The 21,694-nt window shown below is 40.7% G+C and overlaps 1 protein-coding gene across 1 annotated transcript in view; it reads left to right on the top strand.

The window, feature by feature from the left end:
• Positions 1 to 21,694, top strand: part of LOC110534240 (beta,beta-carotene 9',10'-oxygenase) — a 58,361-nt gene that overhangs the window by 17,203 nt on the left and 19,464 nt on the right. The window contains 4 exon segments of the mRNA XM_021618975.2: positions 13,419 to 13,547; positions 14,117 to 14,277; positions 14,564 to 14,731; positions 20,509 to 20,646. Of these exon segments, the coding sequence (XP_021474650.2) occupies positions 13,419 to 13,547; positions 14,117 to 14,277; positions 14,564 to 14,731; positions 20,509 to 20,646 (596 nt within the window).

The raw sequence follows: 21,694 nt of genomic DNA, 5'->3' as shown, positions 1-21,694 counted from the left end.
ACAGGGACAGCAGCCGTAACAGGTTAATGTGAGTCTGGAAGGAGAGTTTAGTCTAACTAGACACCTAGTTAGTTGTCCACATATTCTAATTCAAAACCGTCCAGAGTAGTGATGCTGGGCGGCTGGGGGCAACTATCGGTTGAAGAGCATGCATTTAGCTTCACTAGCATATAAAAGCAGTTGGAGGCCACGGAAGGAGTGTTTGTACATCATTGAAGCTGGTTTGTAGGTTTAAGTGTCCAAAGAAGGGCCAGATGTATACAGAATGGTGTTGTCATTTGAGAAGCCAAGGCTATTGAGTCTGATGAGATTGCACTGATTGACAGAGTTGAAAGCCTTGGCCAGGTCGATGAAGACTGCTGCACAGTACTTTCTTCAATCAATGATGGTTATGATATCGTTTAGGACCTTGAGCGTGGCTGAGGTGCACCAATGAAACCAGATTGCATAGTGGAGAAGGTACGGTGGAATTCGACATGGTCGTTGATCTGTTTGTTAGCTTGGCTTTCGAATAATTTAGAAAGGCAGGGCAGGATGGGTATCGGTCTGTAACAGTTTGAGGGGGATGACTGGCAGCTTTCCAATATTTGGGGATCTCAGATACGAAAGCGAGGTTGAACAGGCTAGTAATAAGGGTTGCAACAATTTTGGCGGATAAGTTTAGATAGAGAGGGTACAGATTGTCTAGCCCAGCTGATTTGTAGGCATCCAGATTTTGCCTTCCCTGAAAAGCTGCATATCACGGGGCCTATTCGATGCTAATGCAGAATGCCACAGGATGTTTTTGTGCTGGTCAAGTCTTGGTGAACCAAGGGTAATATCTGGTCTTTGTTCTACATTTCTTGAATGGGGCATGCTTATTTAAGATGGAGAGGAAAGCACTTTTAAAGAGCAACCAGGCATCCTTTACTGATGGGATGAGGTCAATTTCCTTTCAGGGTACCCGGGCCAGGTTGATTAGAAAGGCCTGCTGGCTGAAGTGTTTTAGGGAGCGTTTGACAATGATGAGAGGTGGTCGTTTGACCGCGGACACATTAGGCATGTAGGCAATGAGGCAATGAACTCTGAGATCCTGGTTGTGAACAGAGGTGTATTTAGAGTGCAAGTTGGTCAGGATGATATCTAAGAGGATGCCCATGGTTACAGATTTAGGATTGTACCAGGTAGGTTCCTTAATTTGTGTGAGATTGAGGACATCTATCTTAGATTGTAGGACAGCCGGGATGTTAAGCATATCCCGTTTTAGGTCACCTAACAGTACGAACACTGAAGATACATCTGGGGCAATCAATTCACATATGGTGTCCAGGGCACAGCTGGGGGCTGAAGGGGGTCTATAACAAGCGGCAATGGTGAGACTTGTTTCTGGAAAGGTGGCTTTTTAAAAGTAGAAGCTCATTGTTTGAGAACAAACCTGGATAGTATGACAGAATTGCAACTCCGCACCCTTTCGCAGTTCTATCTTGTCGGAAGATGTTATAGTTAGGGATGGAAATTTCAGGATTTTTGGTGAGCATCCTAAGCCATGATTTGGACATGGCTAGGAAATCAGGGTTGGTAGAGTGTGCTAAAGCAGGGAATAAAACAAACAGGGAGGAGGCTTCTAATGTTAACATGCATGAAACCGAGGCTTTTACGGTTACAGAAGTCAACAAATGATAGCACCTGGGGAATGGGAGTGGTGTTGGTGGCTGCAGGGCCTGGGTTAACCTCTACATCACCAGAGTAGGATAAGGGTACGGCTAAAGGCTATAAGAACTGGTCGTCTAGTGCATTCGGTACAGAGTAAAAGGAGCAGATTTCTGGGAGCAGAATAATAGATTCAAGGCATAATATACAGACAAGGGTATTTGTAGGATGTGAGTACAGTGGAGGTAAACCTTGGCATTGTGTGACGATGAGAGAGATTGTCTCTAGAGGCACCATGTAAATCAGGTGAGTTCACCGCATGTGTGGGGGATGGAACAAAAGCGCTATCAAAGGCATATTGGGCAGGACTCGGGGCTCAACAGTGAAATATGACAATAACTAACCTAAACAGCAATAGACAAGGCATATTGACTTTAGGGAGAGCCATGTGTAGCCAAGTGATCATAAGGTCCAATGAGTAGCACTAGATGAGTCAAGGAGCCAATTCCGTAGTTGCTGCTATGCTAGGCGAGCTGGAGACACAGCGATTCAGATAGTTCGCCTGCTAGAAGTAGAAACCTGTGAGCAGTCCCCAGCAGCCAACACAAATGGGTTGGGGTCTGGTCACTGCCACCTGGTGAAGGTATTCAACCATATTGAGGTGCAGGTAGCCTAGTGGCTAGAGCTTTGGACTAGTAACCAAAAGGTTGCAAGATTGAATCCCCGAGCTGACAAGGTTAAAATTGAACAAGGCAGTTGACCTACTGTCATTGAAAATAAGAATTTGTTCTTAACTGACTTGCCTAGTTAAATAAAGATAAAAACATTTGGATTAAATAGGCTGAATGATCAACAGGTGAATTATCTTTGTCTTATGCCCTACAATTTGCAAACAGTCCAAAAAGGCCATACAATTGCATTTGTTACACTCTGAAACGCAAGTGGGACTACACTTGATGGCATTCTTCCCAAATCTCAAACTCTTGAATTATATTTTTTCTTTCCTGATAGACCCGGCTCGTTTTATTGACAGCGGTACTGGCTCCGCCAAGTCCTCACGCATTGGGCAACTGATGTATTGTTATGCTTTTATTGTTGATCTCTGGTAATGTGACCAAACCCTGAGACTGTAGATACCATGCAATCGCTACCGACTCCCTTTGATTGCAGTTAAAATTAACGTAAATAAGGACTCCCACATCACACAAGTCAGCTGGTACAGATCACCCTTGACTTCGGGAGACGCACTTCATTATCTTTATGATGTCATGCATAAGCTAAATGACTCTGAATTCATTATTTTAGAAGATGTACATCTGTATTAGACTCTTTTAAAGAACTGCTTGACTCTCTGAATCTTACAAAATTAATGAATGCGCCTACAAGACCGAATCCAAGAGCACCTAAAAAATCGATGCTATTGGACATTCTTCTAACGAGTTCACCTCACAAATACACATCGACTGGGATATTCTGTAAGTAATCACTGTGCAATTGCTTGTGTTAGAAATACAAAAATGAGCAAAGCCAAGCCATTAACAAATTAACAAAGTCCTGATTACTCTGTAAAGCAGATAATTACTTTTTTGTCATTTTCTATTTTTTTTTTACAAACAGAAATATTCTTTGACAAAAACAATAGACAATTTAACATTTACTTACATATCCACAAATATTAATGACATCAAACTTGCTCAAATCCACCATATTTCTAATGCCTGTGACATCAAAATGTGTAATGTTTTAGCCAGATGAACAATTACTTTTCCATTGCAGTTAACTTTTTATGGCTGTAGGGGCAGTATTGAGTAGCTTGGATGAAAAGGTGCCCATTGTAAACGGCCAGCTCCTCAGTCTCAGTTGCTAATATATATATGCATATTAGTACTGGATAAAAAACACTGACGTTTCTAAAACTGTTTGAATTATGTCTGAGTATAACAGAACTCATATTGCAGGCAAAACCCTGAGAAAGTCACCTTCCTGTTCTAATTTTTTCTGGGGGTGGCAGATTTTCAACCCAGCTCTCATTGAAATTACAGCGATATATGGATGAGTTCACTTCCTACACCTTCCACTAGATGTCAATAGAACTTTGTCTGACTCTAATGTTTAGGGGGGTCAAATGAGACAGGAAATAGTCACCACTGCCATGAGTTGTGAATGCGCATAGTGAAAGCATGGGCAACTCAAGGGAAGGACCTGCGTTCCACCGCTCATTTGAAGTAATTCTAATTCTCCGGTTGGAATGTTATTCAAGATGTATGTAAACGACATTCTAAAGATTGATTCAGTACATTGTTTGACATGTTTCTACTGACTGTTACGGAACTTTTGGACATTTCGTCACGTTATAGTGGACGCGCTTTGTGACTTTGCAATTGTGTACCAAACGCGCTCACCAAAGTAGCTAATTGGACATAAATAACGGACATTATTGAATAAATCAAGTATTTATTGTGGACCTGGGATTCCTAGGACTGCATTCTGATGAAGTTCATCAAAGGTAAGGAAACATTTATGTACTTTATGGTTTCTGTTGACTCCAACATGGAGGTTACGTTTTCTCTTGTTCTGAGCACCGTCTCAGATTATTGCATGAGTTTCTTTTTCCGTAAAGTTTTTTTGAAATCTGACACAGTGGTTGCATTAAGGAGAGGTATATCTATCATTCCATGTGTATAACTTGTGTTATCTACATTGATGAGTATTTCTGTTGAATGATGTGGCTATGCAAAATCACTGGATGTTTTTGGAACTAGTGAATGGAATGCTCCAATGTAAACTCAGATTTTCTGATATAAATATGAACTTTATCAAACAAAACATGCATGTATTGTGTAACATGAGTGTCATCTGATGAAGATTATCAAAGGTTTGTGATTCATTTTCTCTGCTTTTTCTCCCTCTCTCTTTGGCTGTATTTTAGTGAGTTGTTGGTGAGCTAACAATCGTTTGGTGCTTTCCCCGTAAATCCTATTTGAAATCGGACACTGGTGGGATTAACAACAAGACTACTTTGAAAACGATATGTTTGAGGAATTTTAATTTATATTTCTGTTCTTTTGAGTATGGCACCCTGTACTATCACTGGTTGTTATATTGCTCCAGGTAACGGGATCTCGGCCATAAGAAGTTAATCACTAGTCTGGCTAACACCTAACTCTTGAAGTGCTCCTGACTTCAGAGACGAGAATGGCTCTTTGATGTTGTCAGCACAAAGTGTTGTTAATGAATGGGGCTGTGATTTTCCTGGTTGGATCTCTTCTGTGTCTTTCTCACTCAAACACCCAGAGCCACACACATCCCCTGAGCTCCACCTCCTTCTACAATGGTTGGCTTTTCAAATCAAAGCAATGAGGTCTCAACCCCAAGGGGAAGAAAACACATTTGAGAGAACGAATCAAGCCCCGTCTCACAATTTACTAGCGAATTCGGCATTAAAAAAACCTAGAGCCGATTGACGCACCGGTGTTCGACGTTGTTGAGATCAGGGCTCTGTGCATACCAGTCAAGAAGTTCCACATCGATCTCGACAAACCATTTCTGTATGGACTTCGCTTTGTGCACGGGGGCATTGTCATGCTGAAACAGGAAAGGGCCTTCCAAAACTGTTGCAACAAATTTGGAAGAACAGAATCGTCTAGAATGTCATTGCATGCTGTAGCATTAAGATTTCCCTTCACTGAAACTAAGGGGCCTAGCCCAAAAACAGCCACAGACCATATCCTCCTCCACCAAACTTTTAAGTTGGCACTATGCATTGAGGCCGGTAGCGTTCTCCTGGCATCTTCCAAACCCTGATATTTCCATCCGACTACCAGATGGTGAAGCATGATTCATCACTCTAGAGAATGCGTTTCCACTGCTACGAAGTCCATTGGCGCTGAGCTTTACAACACTCCAGCTGACGCTTGAAAAGTTATTGTGCTGACGTTGCTTCCAGAGGCAGTTTGGAACTTGGTAGTGAGTGTTGCAACCGACTACAGACGATTATTACATGCTACGCGTTTCAGCACTCGACGGCCCCATTCTGTGAGCTGATATTGGCAAGAAAAGGTATGTGAACCCTTTTGGAATTACTTGGGTTTCTGCAAAAATAGGCAAACAGTGTGCTTACAATAATTTGCATGTTATTAGTTTATTTTTCTATATTCAATACATAATTTAAACATTCACAGTGTAGGTTGGAAGTATGTAAACCCCTAGACTAATGACTTCTCCAAAAGCTAATTGGAGTCCGGAGTCAGCTAACTTGGAATCAAATCAATGAGACGAGATTGGAGATATTGGTTAGAGCTGCCCTATAATAACCACTCACAAAATGTGAGTTTGCTATTCACAAGAAGCATTGCCTGATGTGAACCATGCCTCAAACAAAATACATCTCAGAAGACCTAAGTTTAAGAATTGTTGACTTGCATAAAACTGGAAAAGGTTACAAAAGTATCTCCAATAGCCTTGATGTTCATCAGTCGACGGTAAAACATATGGTCTATGAATGGAGAAAGTTCAGCACTGTTGCTACTCTCCCTAGGAGTGGCTATCCTGCAAAGATGGCTGCAAGAGCACAGCGCGGAATGCTCTGAGGTTAAGAAGAATCCTAGTGTCAGACTTACCGAAATCTCTTGAACATGCTAACATCTCTGTTGATGAGTCTATGATACATAAAACACTAAACAAGAATGGTGTTCAAGGGAGGACCCCACATTGCTGCACATCTGAAGTTCACAAAAGATCACCTGGATGTTCCAAAATATTCTGTGGACAGATTAAACTAAAGGTGAGGTGTTTGGAAGGAGTACACAACACTATGTGTGGAGAAAAAAAAGCACACCAACATCAAAACCTCATCCCAATTGTAAAGTATGGTAGAGGGAGCAACATGGTTTGTTGCTGCTTTGCTGCCTTTATGGCATGGATAGCTTGCTATCAACAGAAAAATGAATTACCAAGTTCATCAAAACATTTTGCAGGAGAATGTAAGGCTGTCTGTCCGTGAATTGAAGCTCAACAGAAGTTGGGTGACGCAACAGGACAACGACCCAAAACACAGAAGTAAATCAACAACAAAATGGCTTCAATAGAAGAAAATACGCCTTCTGGAGTGGCCCAGTCAGAGTCATGACCTCAACCCGATTTGAGATGCTGTTTCAAGACGTCAAGAGTGGTTCACTCCAGACATCCAAAGAATATTACTGAACTGAAACAGTTTGGTAAAATGGAATGGTCCAAAATTCCTCCTGACATTGTGCAGGTCTGCTCCGCAACTACAGAAAATGTTTGGTTGAGGTTACTGCTGCCAAAGGACGGTCAACCAGTTATTAGATCCAAGGGTTTTCATACTTGTTGCACCCAGCACTGTGAATGGTTGCACGGTGTGTTCAATAAAGACATAAACGTATCATTGTTTTTGTGTTATTAGTTTGTTTGTCTATTGTTGTGACTTCGATGAAGATAAGATCACATTTTATGACCAATTCATGCAGACATCCTGGAAATTCCAAAGATTTCACATACCTTTTCTTGCCACTATGTGCCATATCACTTCACGGCTTAGCCGTTGTTGCTTCTATAAATGTCCACTTTACAATAACAGCACTTACAGTTGAACGAACGGGGCAGTTCTAGCAGGGCAGAAATTTTAACTGACTTGTTGGAAAGGTGGCATCCTATGACGTTGCCACGTTGAAAGTCACTGAGCTCTTCAGTAAGGCCATTCTTCTGGCAATGTTTGTCTATGGAGATTGCATGGCTGAATGCTCGATTTTTATGCACCAGTTAGCAACGGGTGTGGCTGAAGTTGTGGAATCCACTAATTTGAAGGGGTCACCATATACTTTTGAATATATATATATATATATATATATATATATATATATATATATATATATATATATATATATATTGTAAAAAAAAAAATGTCCAGCTTCTTGGACTTCCTGGACACTTGTGCAGAACAATTCATAGATGTAGCTATAAATGCTACAAAATCCACCTTCACAATAAGTGATTCCAGATAACTTGTTTGACATAACCTTTGCAACTAGTTGCTGTGCGTTCACTGCCATGTCTTCAACACCCTTCTCCACTCCACATAATCTAGGGGATTTGCTGTACAGTCCTGATCCTTGACACCTCAACCGCTTTTACCCTAAAAGGTTACTCAGGTCAGAGAATTAGGGAATATGATCCCCACCAGTTACAACATTTTACATTCAGACTCTTCAATAACATATTTCTAACGTATGCAAACACTTGACACGTGGTCACATTGCATATGGTTTCGCACGAGCGCTCTCACAAGGCATTTCATACGGGGGAAGTTGGAAGTTTACATACACTTAGGTTGGAGTCATTACCTTGTTTTTCAACCACTCCACATTTCTTGTTAAGCTATAGTTTTGGGTAGTCGGTTAGGACATCTACGTTGTGCTTGACACAAGTAATTTTTCTAACAATTGTTTACAGACGGATTATTTAACTTATAATTCACTGTATCACAATTCCAGTGGGTCAGAAGTTAACATACACAAAGTTGACTGTGCCTTTAAACAGCTTGGAGAATCCCAGAACATTGTCATGGCTTTAGAATCTTCTGATAGGCTAATTTACATAATTTGAGTCAATTGGAGGTTTACCTGTGGATGTATTTCAAGGCCTACCTTCAAACGCAGTGCCTCTTCGCTTGACATCATGGGAAAATCTAAAATCAGCCAAGACCTCAGAAAAAATTGTAGACCTCCACAAGACTGGTTCATCCGTGGGAGCAATTTCCAAAGGCCTGAAGGTACCACGTTCATCTGTACAAACAATACTAGGCAAGTAAAAACACCATGGTACCACGCAGCCGTCACACCGCTCAGGAAGGAGATGAGTTCTGTCTCCTAGAGATGAATGTACTTTGGTGCGAAAAGTTAAAATCAATACCAGAACAACAGCAAAGGACCTTGTGAAGATGCTGGAGGAAACTACAAAAGTAGAAGAAGCCACTGCTCCTAAACCACCATAAAAAAGCCAGACTACAGTTTCCAACTGCACATGGGGACAAATATCGTACTTTTTGGAGAAATGTCCTCTGGTCTGATGAAACAAAAATTTAGCTGTTTGGCCATAATGACCATTATGTTTGAAAGAAAAAATGGGTAGCTTGAAAGCCCAAGAACACCATCCCAACCGTGAAGCATGGGGGTGGGAGCATCATGTTCTGGGGGTGATTTGATGCAGGAGGGACTGGTGCACTTCACAAAATAATTTTGCCTCATGATGCCATCTATGTGGATATATTGAAGCAACATCTCAAGACATCATTCAGGAAGTTAAAGCTTGGTTGCAAATGGGTCTTCCAAATAGACAATGACTCCCAGCATACTTCCAAAGTTGTGGCAAAATGGCTTAAGGACAACAAAATTGAGGTATTGGATTGGCGATCACAAGCCCTGACCTCAATCCCATAAAGTTTTGTAGGTAGAACAGAAAAAGCATGTGCGGGCAAGGAGGCCTACAATCCTGACTCAGTTACACCAGCTCTGTCCAGAGGAATGGGCCAAAATTCACCCAACTTATTGTGGGAAGCTTTTGGAAGGCTACCCAAAACGTTTGACCCAAGAGAAACAATTTAAAGGCAATGCCACCAAATTCCAATTGAGTGTATGTAATCTTCTGACCCACTGGGGATTTAATAAAAGATATAAAAGCTGAAATAAATAATTCTCCCATTCTGACCTTTCACATTCTTAAATAAATTGGTGATCCTAACTGGCCTAAGACGGTGAATATTTACTGGGATTAAATGTCAGGAATTTTGATAAACTGAATTTAAATACAGTCTTGGCCAAAAGTTTTGAATAACACAAATTAATTTTCAATCTGCTGCCTCAGTTTGTATGATGGCAATTTGCATAAACTCCAGAATGTTATGAAGAGTGATCAGATGAATTGCGATTAATTCCAAAGTCCCTCTTTGCCATGCAAATGAACTGAATCCCCAAAAAGCATTTCCACTGCATTTCAGCCCTGCCACAAAAGGACCAGCGGTCAGTGATTTTCTCTAACACAGGTGTGAGTGTTGCCGAGAACAAGGATGGTGATCACTCTTTCATGCTGATTGAGTTCAAATAACAGACTGGAAGCTTCAAAAGGAGGGTGGTGCTTGGAATCATTGTTCTTCCTCTGTCAACCATGGTTACCTGCAGGAAACGTGCTGTCATCATTGCTTTGCACAAAAAGGGATTCATAGGCAAGGATATTGCTGCCAGTAAGATTGCACCTAAATCAACCATTTTATCTGATCATCAAGGACTTCAAGGAGAGCGGTTCAATGGTTGTGAAGAAGCCTTCAAGGCACCTAAGAAAGTCCAGCAAGAGCCAGGACCGTCTCCTAAAGTTGATTCGGCTGTGGGATCGGGGCACCACCAGTACAAAGCTTGCTCAGGAATGGCAGCAGACAGGTGTGCGTGCATCTCCACGCACAGTGAGGCAAATACTTTTGGAGGATGGCCTGGTGTCAAGAATGGCAGCAAAGAAGCCACTTCTCTCCAGGAAAAACATCAGGGACAGACTGATATTCTGCAAAAGGTACAGGGATTGGACTGCTGAGGACTGGGGTAAAGTCATTTTCTCTGAATCCCCTTTCCGATTGTTTGGGGCATCCAGAAAAAAGCATGTCCGGAGAAGACAAGGTGAGAACTACCATCAGTCCTGTGTCATGCCAACAGTAAAGCATCCTGAGACCACTCATGTGTGGGGTTGCTTCTCAGCCAAGGGAATGGGTTCACCCACCATTTTGCACAGCCATGAATAAAGAATGGTACCAACACATCCTCCAAGAGCAACTTCTCCCAACCATCTAGGAACAGTTTGACATACAATGCCTTTACCAGCATGATGGAGCACCTTGCCATAAGGCAAAAGTGATCACTAAGTGGCTTGGGGAACAAAACATCAATATCTTTGGTCCATGGCCAGGAAACTCCCCAGACCTTTATCCAATTGAGAACGTGTGGTAAATCCTCAAGAGGCGGGTAGACAAACAACTTACAAATTCTGACAAACTCCAAGCATTGATTATGCAAGAATGGGCTGCCATCAGTCAGGATGTGCCCCAGAAGTTAATTGACAGCATGCCATGGTAGATTGCAGAGGTCTTGAAAAAGAATGGTCAATACTACAAATATTGACTCTTTGCATCAACTTCATATAATTGTCAATAAAATCCTTTGACACTTATGCAATTATTGTAATTATACTTCAGTATTCCATAGTAACATCTGACAAAAATATCTAAAGACACTGAAGCAAACTTTGTGGAAATTAATATTTGTCATTCTCAACTTTTGGCCATGACTGTATTTGGCTAAGGTGTATGTAAATGTCCGACTTCAACTGCATTTCCCAGCTTTACATAGGTTGGTAGATACTCTTCATAAATAATACAGATAAACTTTGCTCCTTTTTCCCATGATGGGTTAAGCAATGTGCATTAACTACACTTGGATTTTTCTGCCTAAGATATTGATTGTCAATATCCCAAACTTTTTCCCGCTGCCCTGCTCCGAAAATCAAAGCTGTCCACTTCATGCATCGATACCTTCGTGAGCCACAATAAACACACTCATTTCTTTAGATACACACACAATATCAACACCATACTGAACCACTCCTGCTTATTCCACTTTTATCAGCGCAGCCTTCACCATCTTTGTGACTTCAATAGGGATTCCCAAATGTACATCCTTATCCAAAAAACATACTCAAACATGCAACAATTCATCCGACTCTTTTTCCACAAAATGTTTTCAATTTTTGGATCACAGTTGTCGACTCATCTTTCTCATTAACTATATTTCACTCACTTTCAGCATTAAAAAACAACACTTCTGCTCCAGCCATCTCAACCTCCCTCCATGTCTTTCACAATCACGGCTTCTGGTACACTTTTTTCCACTCGAGGCAATAAATGTTGTGACAGGTTTGCAACAGATTCAAATAGTCAGAATAGCCTGTCAGAAATACTCTGGTGGCCGTTTTGCCACTAGTGGCCAAAGCTTTGCCGCAGATTCACCACTAGTGGCAAAAGTTTGCAAACGTCTGGCAACATTTTGTGGCACACTATTTAGTTTGCAGCAAATTTGTCACAAACTTGTGGGAAGGTTGCCACAACAAATTCATTTTGGTAAGGGACCTACTAAATGTGATTTATTTATATATATTTTTTTTAGTGGCACTGTTGCTGCCAAATTAAAATTCCAGGTAGCACAGCAAGATATTTAGGAGCATATACGATCAAAATGGTAGCACTGTATAGTCCTGATTTGGTTTTCATCAAGTACACTTAAAGGGGCACTTCACCATTTTGACAACATAGTAATACAAAAATTGACGTTTTTTCTAGAAATGTAGACACTGGTATGGTGCAGGAGGTATAAAACGGTGAGATGTACCTTTTTTAAGGCAGTATTGTAATATTCAGTAGAAGTCTGTATTACTGCATCTTAAACCTGAGTGACTCAAGACAGAAGTAATGGTGCTGATTTAAACCAGTAAGAGATATGAGTTTTATTTATGTCTGAGCTCAGATGGGTGAGGGGGTAATAATCCTCCTCAAACATGCCAAGCTGAAAACCTCAGACAACATTGGCGTCATCTGTGTTGAGCAATGAGCACACACTGGTTAACTTCTTCGGGATAGGGAGCAGCATTTTCACTTTTGGATAAATAGCGTGCCCAAATTCAACTTCCTGCTACTCATCCCCAGAATATAAGATATGGATTTTTCATTGGGAAACCAGATTTCTAAGGGACTTGTTTGCAGTTCCTACCGCTTCCACTGGATGTCACCAGTCTATAGAAATTGGTTGAGGTTAATCCTTTGTGTAATGAAGAAGTACGGCCATCTTGAACAAGTGTCACGTCATGTGTACTGTTTGATAGTTGCGCAAGACCAGAAAGCATGCTTGAGTTTGTCCTCCTGTATTGAACACAGATCATCCGGTCTTCAACTTTATTGATTATTTACGTTTAAAAATACCTAAAGTTGTATTACAAAAGTAGTTTGAAATGTTTTGGCAAAGTTTTACATGTAACTTTTGAGATTTTGTGACGTTGGTCAAGTTGGAACCAGTGTTTTTCTGGATCAAACGCGCCAAATAAATGGACATTTTGGATATACTAATCGAACAAAAGGACCATTTGTGATGTTTATGGGACATATTGGAGTGTCAACAAAAGAAGCTCTTCAAAGGAAAGGCATATTTTATTTGTCGTGCCTGCAGAGTTGAAATATGCTACTATCATTGTTTACTGTTGTGCTGTCATCAGATAATAGCATCTTATGCTTTTGCCGAAAAGCCTTTTTCAAATCTGACATGTTGGCTGGATTCACAACGAGTGTAGCTTTAATTTGCTATCTTACATGTGTGATTTAATGAAAGTTTGATTTTTATAGTATTTTATTTGAATTGAATTTGGCGCTCTGCATTTTCCCTGACTAGTGGCGAAGTGGGACGCTACCATCCCGCCTATCCCAGAGGTTTTTAATTTCCGACAACATTATTTACTGTGATCTCTGTGAGATACTTGTATACAATAAATTAATTGTATTTATATACAATTCTTGTCTATATACAAGTGTGTTTTATGTGGCTCTGACACAATATCACAGGGTGACAGGTTGTGTAGAAACAGTGTTCCTGTGAGTTTAGATAATTTATTGTATACACACCAGTGTTGTGACACAGTATTACAACACTGCGAGAGGTTGTGTACTAACTGTGTCCCTGTCATTTTAGGTGCCTTGTATAACATAATCAAAGTGCCCCCTAAGAAGAACAATCCTGAAGAAACTCTGGAGGGGGCTGAAGTGCTCTGCTCTATTGTCCCTGTAGACAAGGCCAGGCCCTCCTACTTCCACAGCTTCGGTAAACCTATCAAACACTTCATGCAATACCTATGCAATAAGAGCCAAAACAACCATGGTTGTGTCCCAAATAGCAATAGTGCACTTATTTTGATCAGGGCTGGTCAGAAGTAGTGCACTATATAAGGAATAGGGCGCCATTAGGAATGCATCCCATGACTTCCCTTAGATATTGTCACTGTACGTCTCTATCATATCCACAAGGAACAAAATGTACCCTGACTTAAGTGTCAAACTTCCAAGTCTCATTTTAACTTGACAGAAAGCCAGAAAGGAAGGTTCCTCTGCCCTTAACCCTCCTTATACTCATGTACACATAATCTCACAATGTCACTACATAATGCTATTTCAGCAATGACAATCATTTTGAAAATGGGCGGGGTGTATTTACAGGTATATGTATCACTTCTCCTTTCTGTAGCAAAAACATATATAAATGAAAGTCAATTCAGGAAGTGATTTGAATAGAAAAAATGAAAAACCATCCATTCAAATCGACCCCATCCCCAAATGAAAACAATGTATTTGACTATCTATTACTATGTAATATATCTTCGCTTCTTCCTGTAGCCATGTCAGAGAACTATGTGGTATTCATAGAGCAGCCTATCAAAATGGACCCGCTGAAGATCATCACAGCCAAGAAGAGGGGGGAGAGCATCTGTGAGGGGTTCTACTGGGACCCCAAGCAAGATACTGTCTTCCACCTGGTTGACAAACACACAGGACAGGTGAGAGGTTGACAGGACAATGCTTTTAAAGGCCTTCATAATGCAAATAAATAACTCATATGGTTCTATTACAGAAGCCCTGAAGCCTAAGACAAAAACGTGTATATATAAAAACGTAGTCTCTTGGAATGATCTTGTTTGAAAGTCTTAGTATCTAATTTAGTATCTAAAAATGAATGATTCATCTCGTTTCGTGTACTTCATTTTTACTTTGTCTAATTAGGCCTCATTTGAAGTAACTTTTACTTCACTAGCTGTTTGTCCCTCTCTCCTCTGTCTCCTCTAGACCAACTCTGTAAAGTTCCACACCAAGGCTCTGTCAGTGTTCCACCAGATCAATGCTTATGAGGAGGACGGCTTCCTAATGCTGGACATGTGTTGCTCTGACAATGGGGTGGCCCTTAACAACTACCTCATCCAGAACCTACGCAAGTCAGGGAAGGCTCTCGATCAGGTCAGCATAGAAATACAGTGCCTTTTCCACATTTTGTTGTGTTACAGCCTGAATTTAAAGTGGATTACATTCAAATGTTTTGTCACTGGCCTACACACAATACCTCATGTCAAAGTGGAATTCTTTTTTTATGATTTTTTTTTTTTATTCTTTTTTTTACAAATTAATTAAAAATGAAAAGCTGAAATGTTGAGTCAATAAGAATTCAACCTCTTTGTTATGGCAAGCTTAAATAAGTCCAGGAGTCAATCTGCTTAACAGGTCACATAATAAAATGTATGAACTCTGTGCAACAGTAGTGTTTAACATGATTTTTAATGACTACCTCATCTCTGTAAGTCCCAAAGTCGAGCAGTGCATTTCGAACACAGAGACCAGGGAGGTTTTGCAACATCTTTCAAATAAGGGCAACTATTAGTAGGTAACAAAAGCAGACATTGACTATCCCTTTGAACATAGTGAAGTCATTAATTACACTTTGGTGTATCAACACAACAAGTCGCTACAAAGATACAGGCGTCCTTCCTAACTCAGTTGCTGGAAAAGAACAGAATTGCTCCGGGATTTCATTGTGAGGCCAATGATGACTTTAAAACAGTTACAGAGTTTAATGGCTTTAATAATTAATAGATGAAAACTGAGGAGGGATGAACAACGTTGTAGTTACTCCACAACACTAACCTAATTGAGTTAATAAAAGGAAGTCTGTAAAGAATAACAAATAGTCCAAAACATGCATCCTGTTTGCGACAAGGTACTAACGTAATACAGCAAAAAATGTGGCAAAGCAATTCACTTTTTTGGCAATAATACAAAGTGTTATGTGCGGGGCAAATCCAATGCAACACTTTACTGAGTACCACTCCCATATTTGTAAGTGGTGGCTACATCCTGTAATGGGCATGCTTGTAACTGTTGAGGACTGGGGAGTATTTCAGGAAAAAAATACATGGAATGACGCTAAGCACAGGCAAAATCATAGAGAACCTAGTTCAGTGTGCTTTCCACCAGACACTGGGAGAGGAATTCACCTTTCAACAGGACAATAACCTAAAAAAAGGCTAAATCTACACTGGAGTTGCTTACCAAGAAGACAGTGGGTGTTCCTGAGTGGCTGAGTTACAGTTACGAATGAATTCTGCTTTAAAATCTATGGGAAGACCGGAAAATGGTTTTCTAGCACTGATCAACAACCAATTTGACAGAGCTTGAATAATTTAGAAAAAAGTTATTTGAGGAAAGCTCTTAGCAACTTACCCAGAAAGACTCATAGCTTCAATGACTGCCAAAGGTGCTTCTACAAAGTATTGACTCGGGTGTAAATACTTATGTAAATTAGATTTCCGTATTTAACATGTCAGCTGATTGTATTTAACATGTCCTTAAACATGTTTTCATAAAGTGTAGATGGGTGAGAGACAAGTAATCTAATACATTTTGAATTCAGGCTGTAGTCTACATTTTGTTGTACTAAGTCAAGCGATATGAATACAATAACAGCACTTATAGTTGCCCAGAGCAGCTCTAGCAGGGCAGAAATTTGACGAACTGACTTGATGGAAAGGTGGCATCCAATGACAGTGCCATGTTGAAAGTCTGAGCTCTTCAGTAAGGCCAGTCTACTACAAATGATTGTGGAGATTGCATTGCTGTGTGCTCAATTTTATACACTTGTCAGCAACCACATAATATTATGTGGACACCCCTTCAAATGAATGGATTTTGCTATTTCAGCCACACTGGTTGCTGACAAGTGTATAAAATCGAGCACACAGCAATGCAATCTCCTCAATCATTGTGTGTGTGGTAGCAATACAATTATTTATATATATATATATATGATGTAAACAGAGGTCTACTTTCTTGGGGACCTGAATATTGACTGGTTTTCATCAAGCTGTCCACTCAAGAGGAAACTTCTCACTGTAACCATAGCCTGTAATCTGGTTTTGGTTATTAATCAACCTACCAGGGTGTTAACAAACACTACAAGAACAAGATGATCCACATGTATTTAGCACATTTTACTAATACTGTAGAACTTTGTTCTAAAGCTGTATCCGTACACCATTGGATGCAGTGGTCACAATATAGAAATATAGTGTCTATTTCCAGGAAAGCCAAAGTTCCAAAAGCTGGGCCAAAAATAGTGTATAAGATCATGTAGATGAGGAAAATAACATTTGTTGTTCTGACATGATTAATAAGGAGCACCCAGGTGTGGCACTTGATGGATTTATGAAATCGCTTCTTCCAATTATTGATAACATGCAAAAACAGAGCTCGAATAGAAGTGTCACAAAACAAACAATACCTCACAATGATGGGGTGCAAAGAACTGAACTAAATAGTGTGTGATAATGACGTGTGTGTGAACAGGTGATCAGAATTTAGGTGATTGGGATCTGGGGGGGAGCTGCGTTCAGGGGATCTGTGTTTGAGTGTGAGCTGGAAAATGGGTTGGAAAGTGAGCTGTGTCCAGGGGATCTATGTGTTTGAGAGTGAGTTGGAAGCAGATGTTACATTTTAATGATTACTTCATTGGCAAAGTGGGCAAACTTAGGCAGGAAATGCCAATAATGAACAGTTAGCCATCGTACTCATGCATAAAAATCAAATAATGAAAGAAAAGCAATGCATATTTTGTCAAGTTAGCCAAATACCAAATACTAATTGAGTGTATGTACATTTTTGACCCACTGGGAATGTGATGAAAGCTGAAATAAATAATGATCTACTGTTCTTACATTTCACATTCTTAAAATAAAGTGGTGATCCTAAATTACCTAGGATAGGGAATTGTTACTAGGATTAAATGTCAGGAATTGTGAAAAACTGAGTTTAAATGCATTTGGCGAAAGTTTGTAAACTTTGACTTCAACTGTAGATTCAATAGTTGTAAAGATGGGGAGAGGTTTGTCTGCAATTAAGATATGCTCTGCTTTTTTGACACCACACTCCAAAAAGCAAGTCCTACAGGCTCTAGTTTTGTCTTATCTTGATTATTGTCCAGTCGTGTGGTTGTGCTTCAAGGAAAAACCTGGTTAAGCTGCAGTTGGCCCAGGACCGATTGGCACGTCTTGCTCTTCATTGTAATCAGAGGACTGATATAAATACTATGCATGCCAGTCTCTCTTGGCTAAGAGTTGAGGAGAAACTGACTGTCACTTCTTCTTTTTATAAGAAACACCTCTCTGACAAACACAATTACCCCGCCAGACATACCACCAGGCGTCTTTTCACAGTCCCCAAATCCTGAACAATTCAAGAAAGTGAACTGTACTATATAGAGCATTATTAAAGGAATGGAACTCCTTTCCATCTCATATTGCTCAAATGAACATACCTGGTTTAAAAAATCAAACACCTCACTGCACAATACCTCTCCCCTATTTGACCTAGATAGTTTGTGAATTGATTTATAGTCTACGTGTGCCTTTTAAAATGTTTTATATCGTTTTGTCCTTGATCTATTCTTGTCTATTAATGTTGTGTATGATGTCATGTTTCATATTTTCTGTGGACTCCTGGAATAGTAGCTGCTGCTTTCGCAACATCTAATGGGGATCCTAATAAAATACCATTTATGCTATTACATTGGGATGCTGCTAGAGCTGCACAGTGAAGCGAGCCTACCAGATGAGTTAAATGCCTTTTATGTTCGCTTTGAGGCAAGCATTTAACTGAAGCATATATTAGAGCACCAGCTGTTCCGTATCACTGTGTGATCACGCTCTTTATAGCTGATATGAGTAAGACCTTTTAAACAGGTCAACATTCACAAGGCCGAGGGCCAGACGGATTACCAGGACGTGTACTCGGAGCATGCACGGACCAACTGGCAAGTGTCTTTACTGATATTTTCCACCTCTCCCCAACCAAATCTGTAATACCTATGTACTGCACATGCTTCAAGCTGACCACCATAGTCCCTGTGCCCAACAACGCCAAGGTAACCTGCTTAAATGACTAGCACCCCATAGTCTGTAGCCATGAAGTGCTTTGAAAGGCCTTCAGTCTTCAGCCGCCCAAGTCATAGACTGTTCTCTGTGCTAATGCATGGCAAGACGTACTGGGTCTCCAGGTCCAAAAGGCTCCTTAACACCTTCTACCCCCAAGCCATAAGACTGCTGATCAATTAATCAAATGGCTATCCGGACTACTTGCATTGACCCCTGAATCATTGCATAGTAACTTTACCCCTACCTACATGTACAGTGCATTCGGAAAGAATTCAGACCCCTGAATTTTTCCACATTTTGTTACAGCCTTATTCTAAAATAGATTAAATACAATTATTTCCTCATCAATCTACAGACAATACCCCATAATGACAAAGTGAAAACAGGTTCTTTGACATTTTTGAAAATCTATTCAACTAAGATAAAATACATGATTTTACATAAGAATTCAGACCATTTGCTAGGGGACTCGAAATTGAGCTGATCATTCCATTAATAATCCATGTTTCTACAACTTGATTGGAGTCCACCTGTGCCAAATTAAATTGATTGGACATGATTTTGAAAGGCACACACCTGTAAGGTGTAAGGTCCCACAGTTGACAGTGCATGTCAGAGCAAAAACCAAGCCATGAGGTCGAAAGAGTTGTCCACAGTGCTGCAAGACAGGATTGTGTTGAGGCACCGACCTTGGGAAGGGTACAAAACTTCTGCAGCATTGAAGAACACGGTGACCTCCATCATTCTTAAATGAAGGAAGTTTGGAATCACCAAGACTCTTCCTAGAGCTGGCCGCCCTGCCAAACTGAGCAATCAGGGGAGAAGCGCCTTGGTAAGCGAGGTGACCAAGAACACGATGGTGACTCTGAAAGAGCTCCCATTTTCCTCTGTGGAGATGGGAGAACCTTCCAGTAGGAAAAACATCTCTGCAGCACTCCACCAATCTCGTCTTTGTTAGTGGCAAGGCAGAAGCCACTCCTCAGTGAAAGGCACATGACAGCCTGCTTGGATTTTGCCAAAAGGCACCTACAGACTCTCAGACCATAGGAAACTAAATGATCTGGTCTGATGAAACAAAGATTAGTCTTTGTCCTGAATGCTAAGAGTCACCATCTCTATGGTGAAGCATGGTGGCAGCAGCATCATGCTGTGGGGATGTGTTCCAGTGGCAAGGACTTGGAGACTAGTCAGGATCGAGTGAAAGATTCATCTTTCTGGAGCAAAGTACAGAGCCAAGTACAGATCCTTGATAACTTGCTCCAGAGCATGCAGGACCTCAGACTGTGGTGAAGGCTCACCATCCAACAGGACAACAACCCTAAGCCAAGTCAACGCAGGAGTGCCCTTCGGGACAAGTCTCTTAATGTCCTTGAGTGGCCCAGCCAGAGCGCGGACTTGAACCCGATCAAACATCTCTGGAGGGACACGAAATTAGTTCTGTTACGACTCTCTCTATCCAACCTGACAGAGCTTGAGAGGATCTGCAGAGAAGAATGGGAGAAACTCCCCAAATACAGGTGTGCCAAGCTTGAACGTCATACCCAAGAAGATTTGAGGCTGTTATCGCTGCCATAGGTGCTTCAACAAAGTACTGAGTAAACTTACAGTATGTAAATATGATGGCGTCTTTATCATTATTTTGTTACTTTTGAACTTTTAGTTGATTTATTAAATATGTTCTCAGCTCTTATCGTCTTAAAATTGCATTGTTGGTTAAGGGCTTGTAAGTAAGCATTACATAGTAAGGTTGTAGTCGGCTCATGTGACAAATAAGAATTTGATTTGATGTTCACATCCACTCTATTTGTTCCTCAGGTCTACAACACCATGTACAAAGCTTTTCCCCGGCGCTTTGTTCTGCCCCTCAATGTGACCAACGACACACCGACAGGTGTGAACCTCAACACACGTCCCACCAGCTCTGCCACTTCTTTCAAAACAGCTAAAGATAAGGTATGCTGGAAATGTGCACGATTCTGTTATCTATACTGTATGTGTTGTTAGTAAAAGTTAATTGTGTTAGAACTATGCATGTTTCTGTAAACTGATCTATCGTATGTGTGTGAAAAAGATATGGCTATTCTGGGAAGCCAGCAACCGGGGGATTCCAAGTTTGAATCCTTGTCCAACGGGAAAAATCTGACAAAGTGAGTTGGAATCCGGCAGTTGCTGGTATCAAATCCTAGATGCCATTGCCTGCCGTTGTAATCTTGAGCAAGGCACTTAACCCCCCACAACAACAGCTCCCGGGTGTAGAGTATGGCAGCCCACCACACCTCTCTAAAACCTATATATGTGTATTGTTGTGACTTGACTAATATTAATCTGAAGTCTTTATCTATTATTAACTTACTATGTTTAATTGTTACCGGAATAAATTAATCATGTAACAATTAACTCATTAGGATCTGGTGCACCACCGGAGCGGTAATTCTCCCGAATTAAACTAAAAGGCCTTTACCTATCACATATATTTGTAACCTCCTTGCATTTGCAAAAACACAAACCATACTAATGTTTCAGTATTACACAAATTAGTTTAATAATTTATTTACTAGCTAATTAAATGGGAACACAGGATAAACATACACACTCTGCACCAGTTAATACACTGAAAACAGGTCCCTAGCGGAATGACAACATCAATTACAAAGAAGAGTTGGAGGGGGGAGAGAGGGCCAGAGACACCTAACATTGGTACATTCAGAAACTACTCTTACCTACAGCAACCATATAGTTTGCACACGAACCGCCGCTCACTTTGAGAAAGAAATCATGAATGTATTCACAGGAAATGCCTGGGTTTGCCGGCGGTCTCTCGGTGAACCAGGGCAGCCTTTCTAATGGGGGTTGGGCCTTTTCGCTGCACGCTTGTAAGGCTCGGATTGTCCGACATGGTTCCAACAAGTGTTCTACTGTTGTCCTTCGTAGTCGTCCGGTATCCGGTGACTGACTTGTCGTGTAGTCCTGAATCGAACTACTGAGTTCATTTTCTTTCCAT

Source organism: Oncorhynchus mykiss, chromosome 10, assembly GCF_013265735.2.
Source record: "Oncorhynchus mykiss isolate Arlee chromosome 10, USDA_OmykA_1.1, whole genome shotgun sequence".
NCBI classification, from domain to species: domain Eukaryota; kingdom Metazoa; phylum Chordata; class Actinopteri; order Salmoniformes; family Salmonidae; genus Oncorhynchus; species Oncorhynchus mykiss.
Note: the sequence above shows the minus strand (reverse complement) of the source record. Positions and strands in the feature narration are given on the sequence as shown.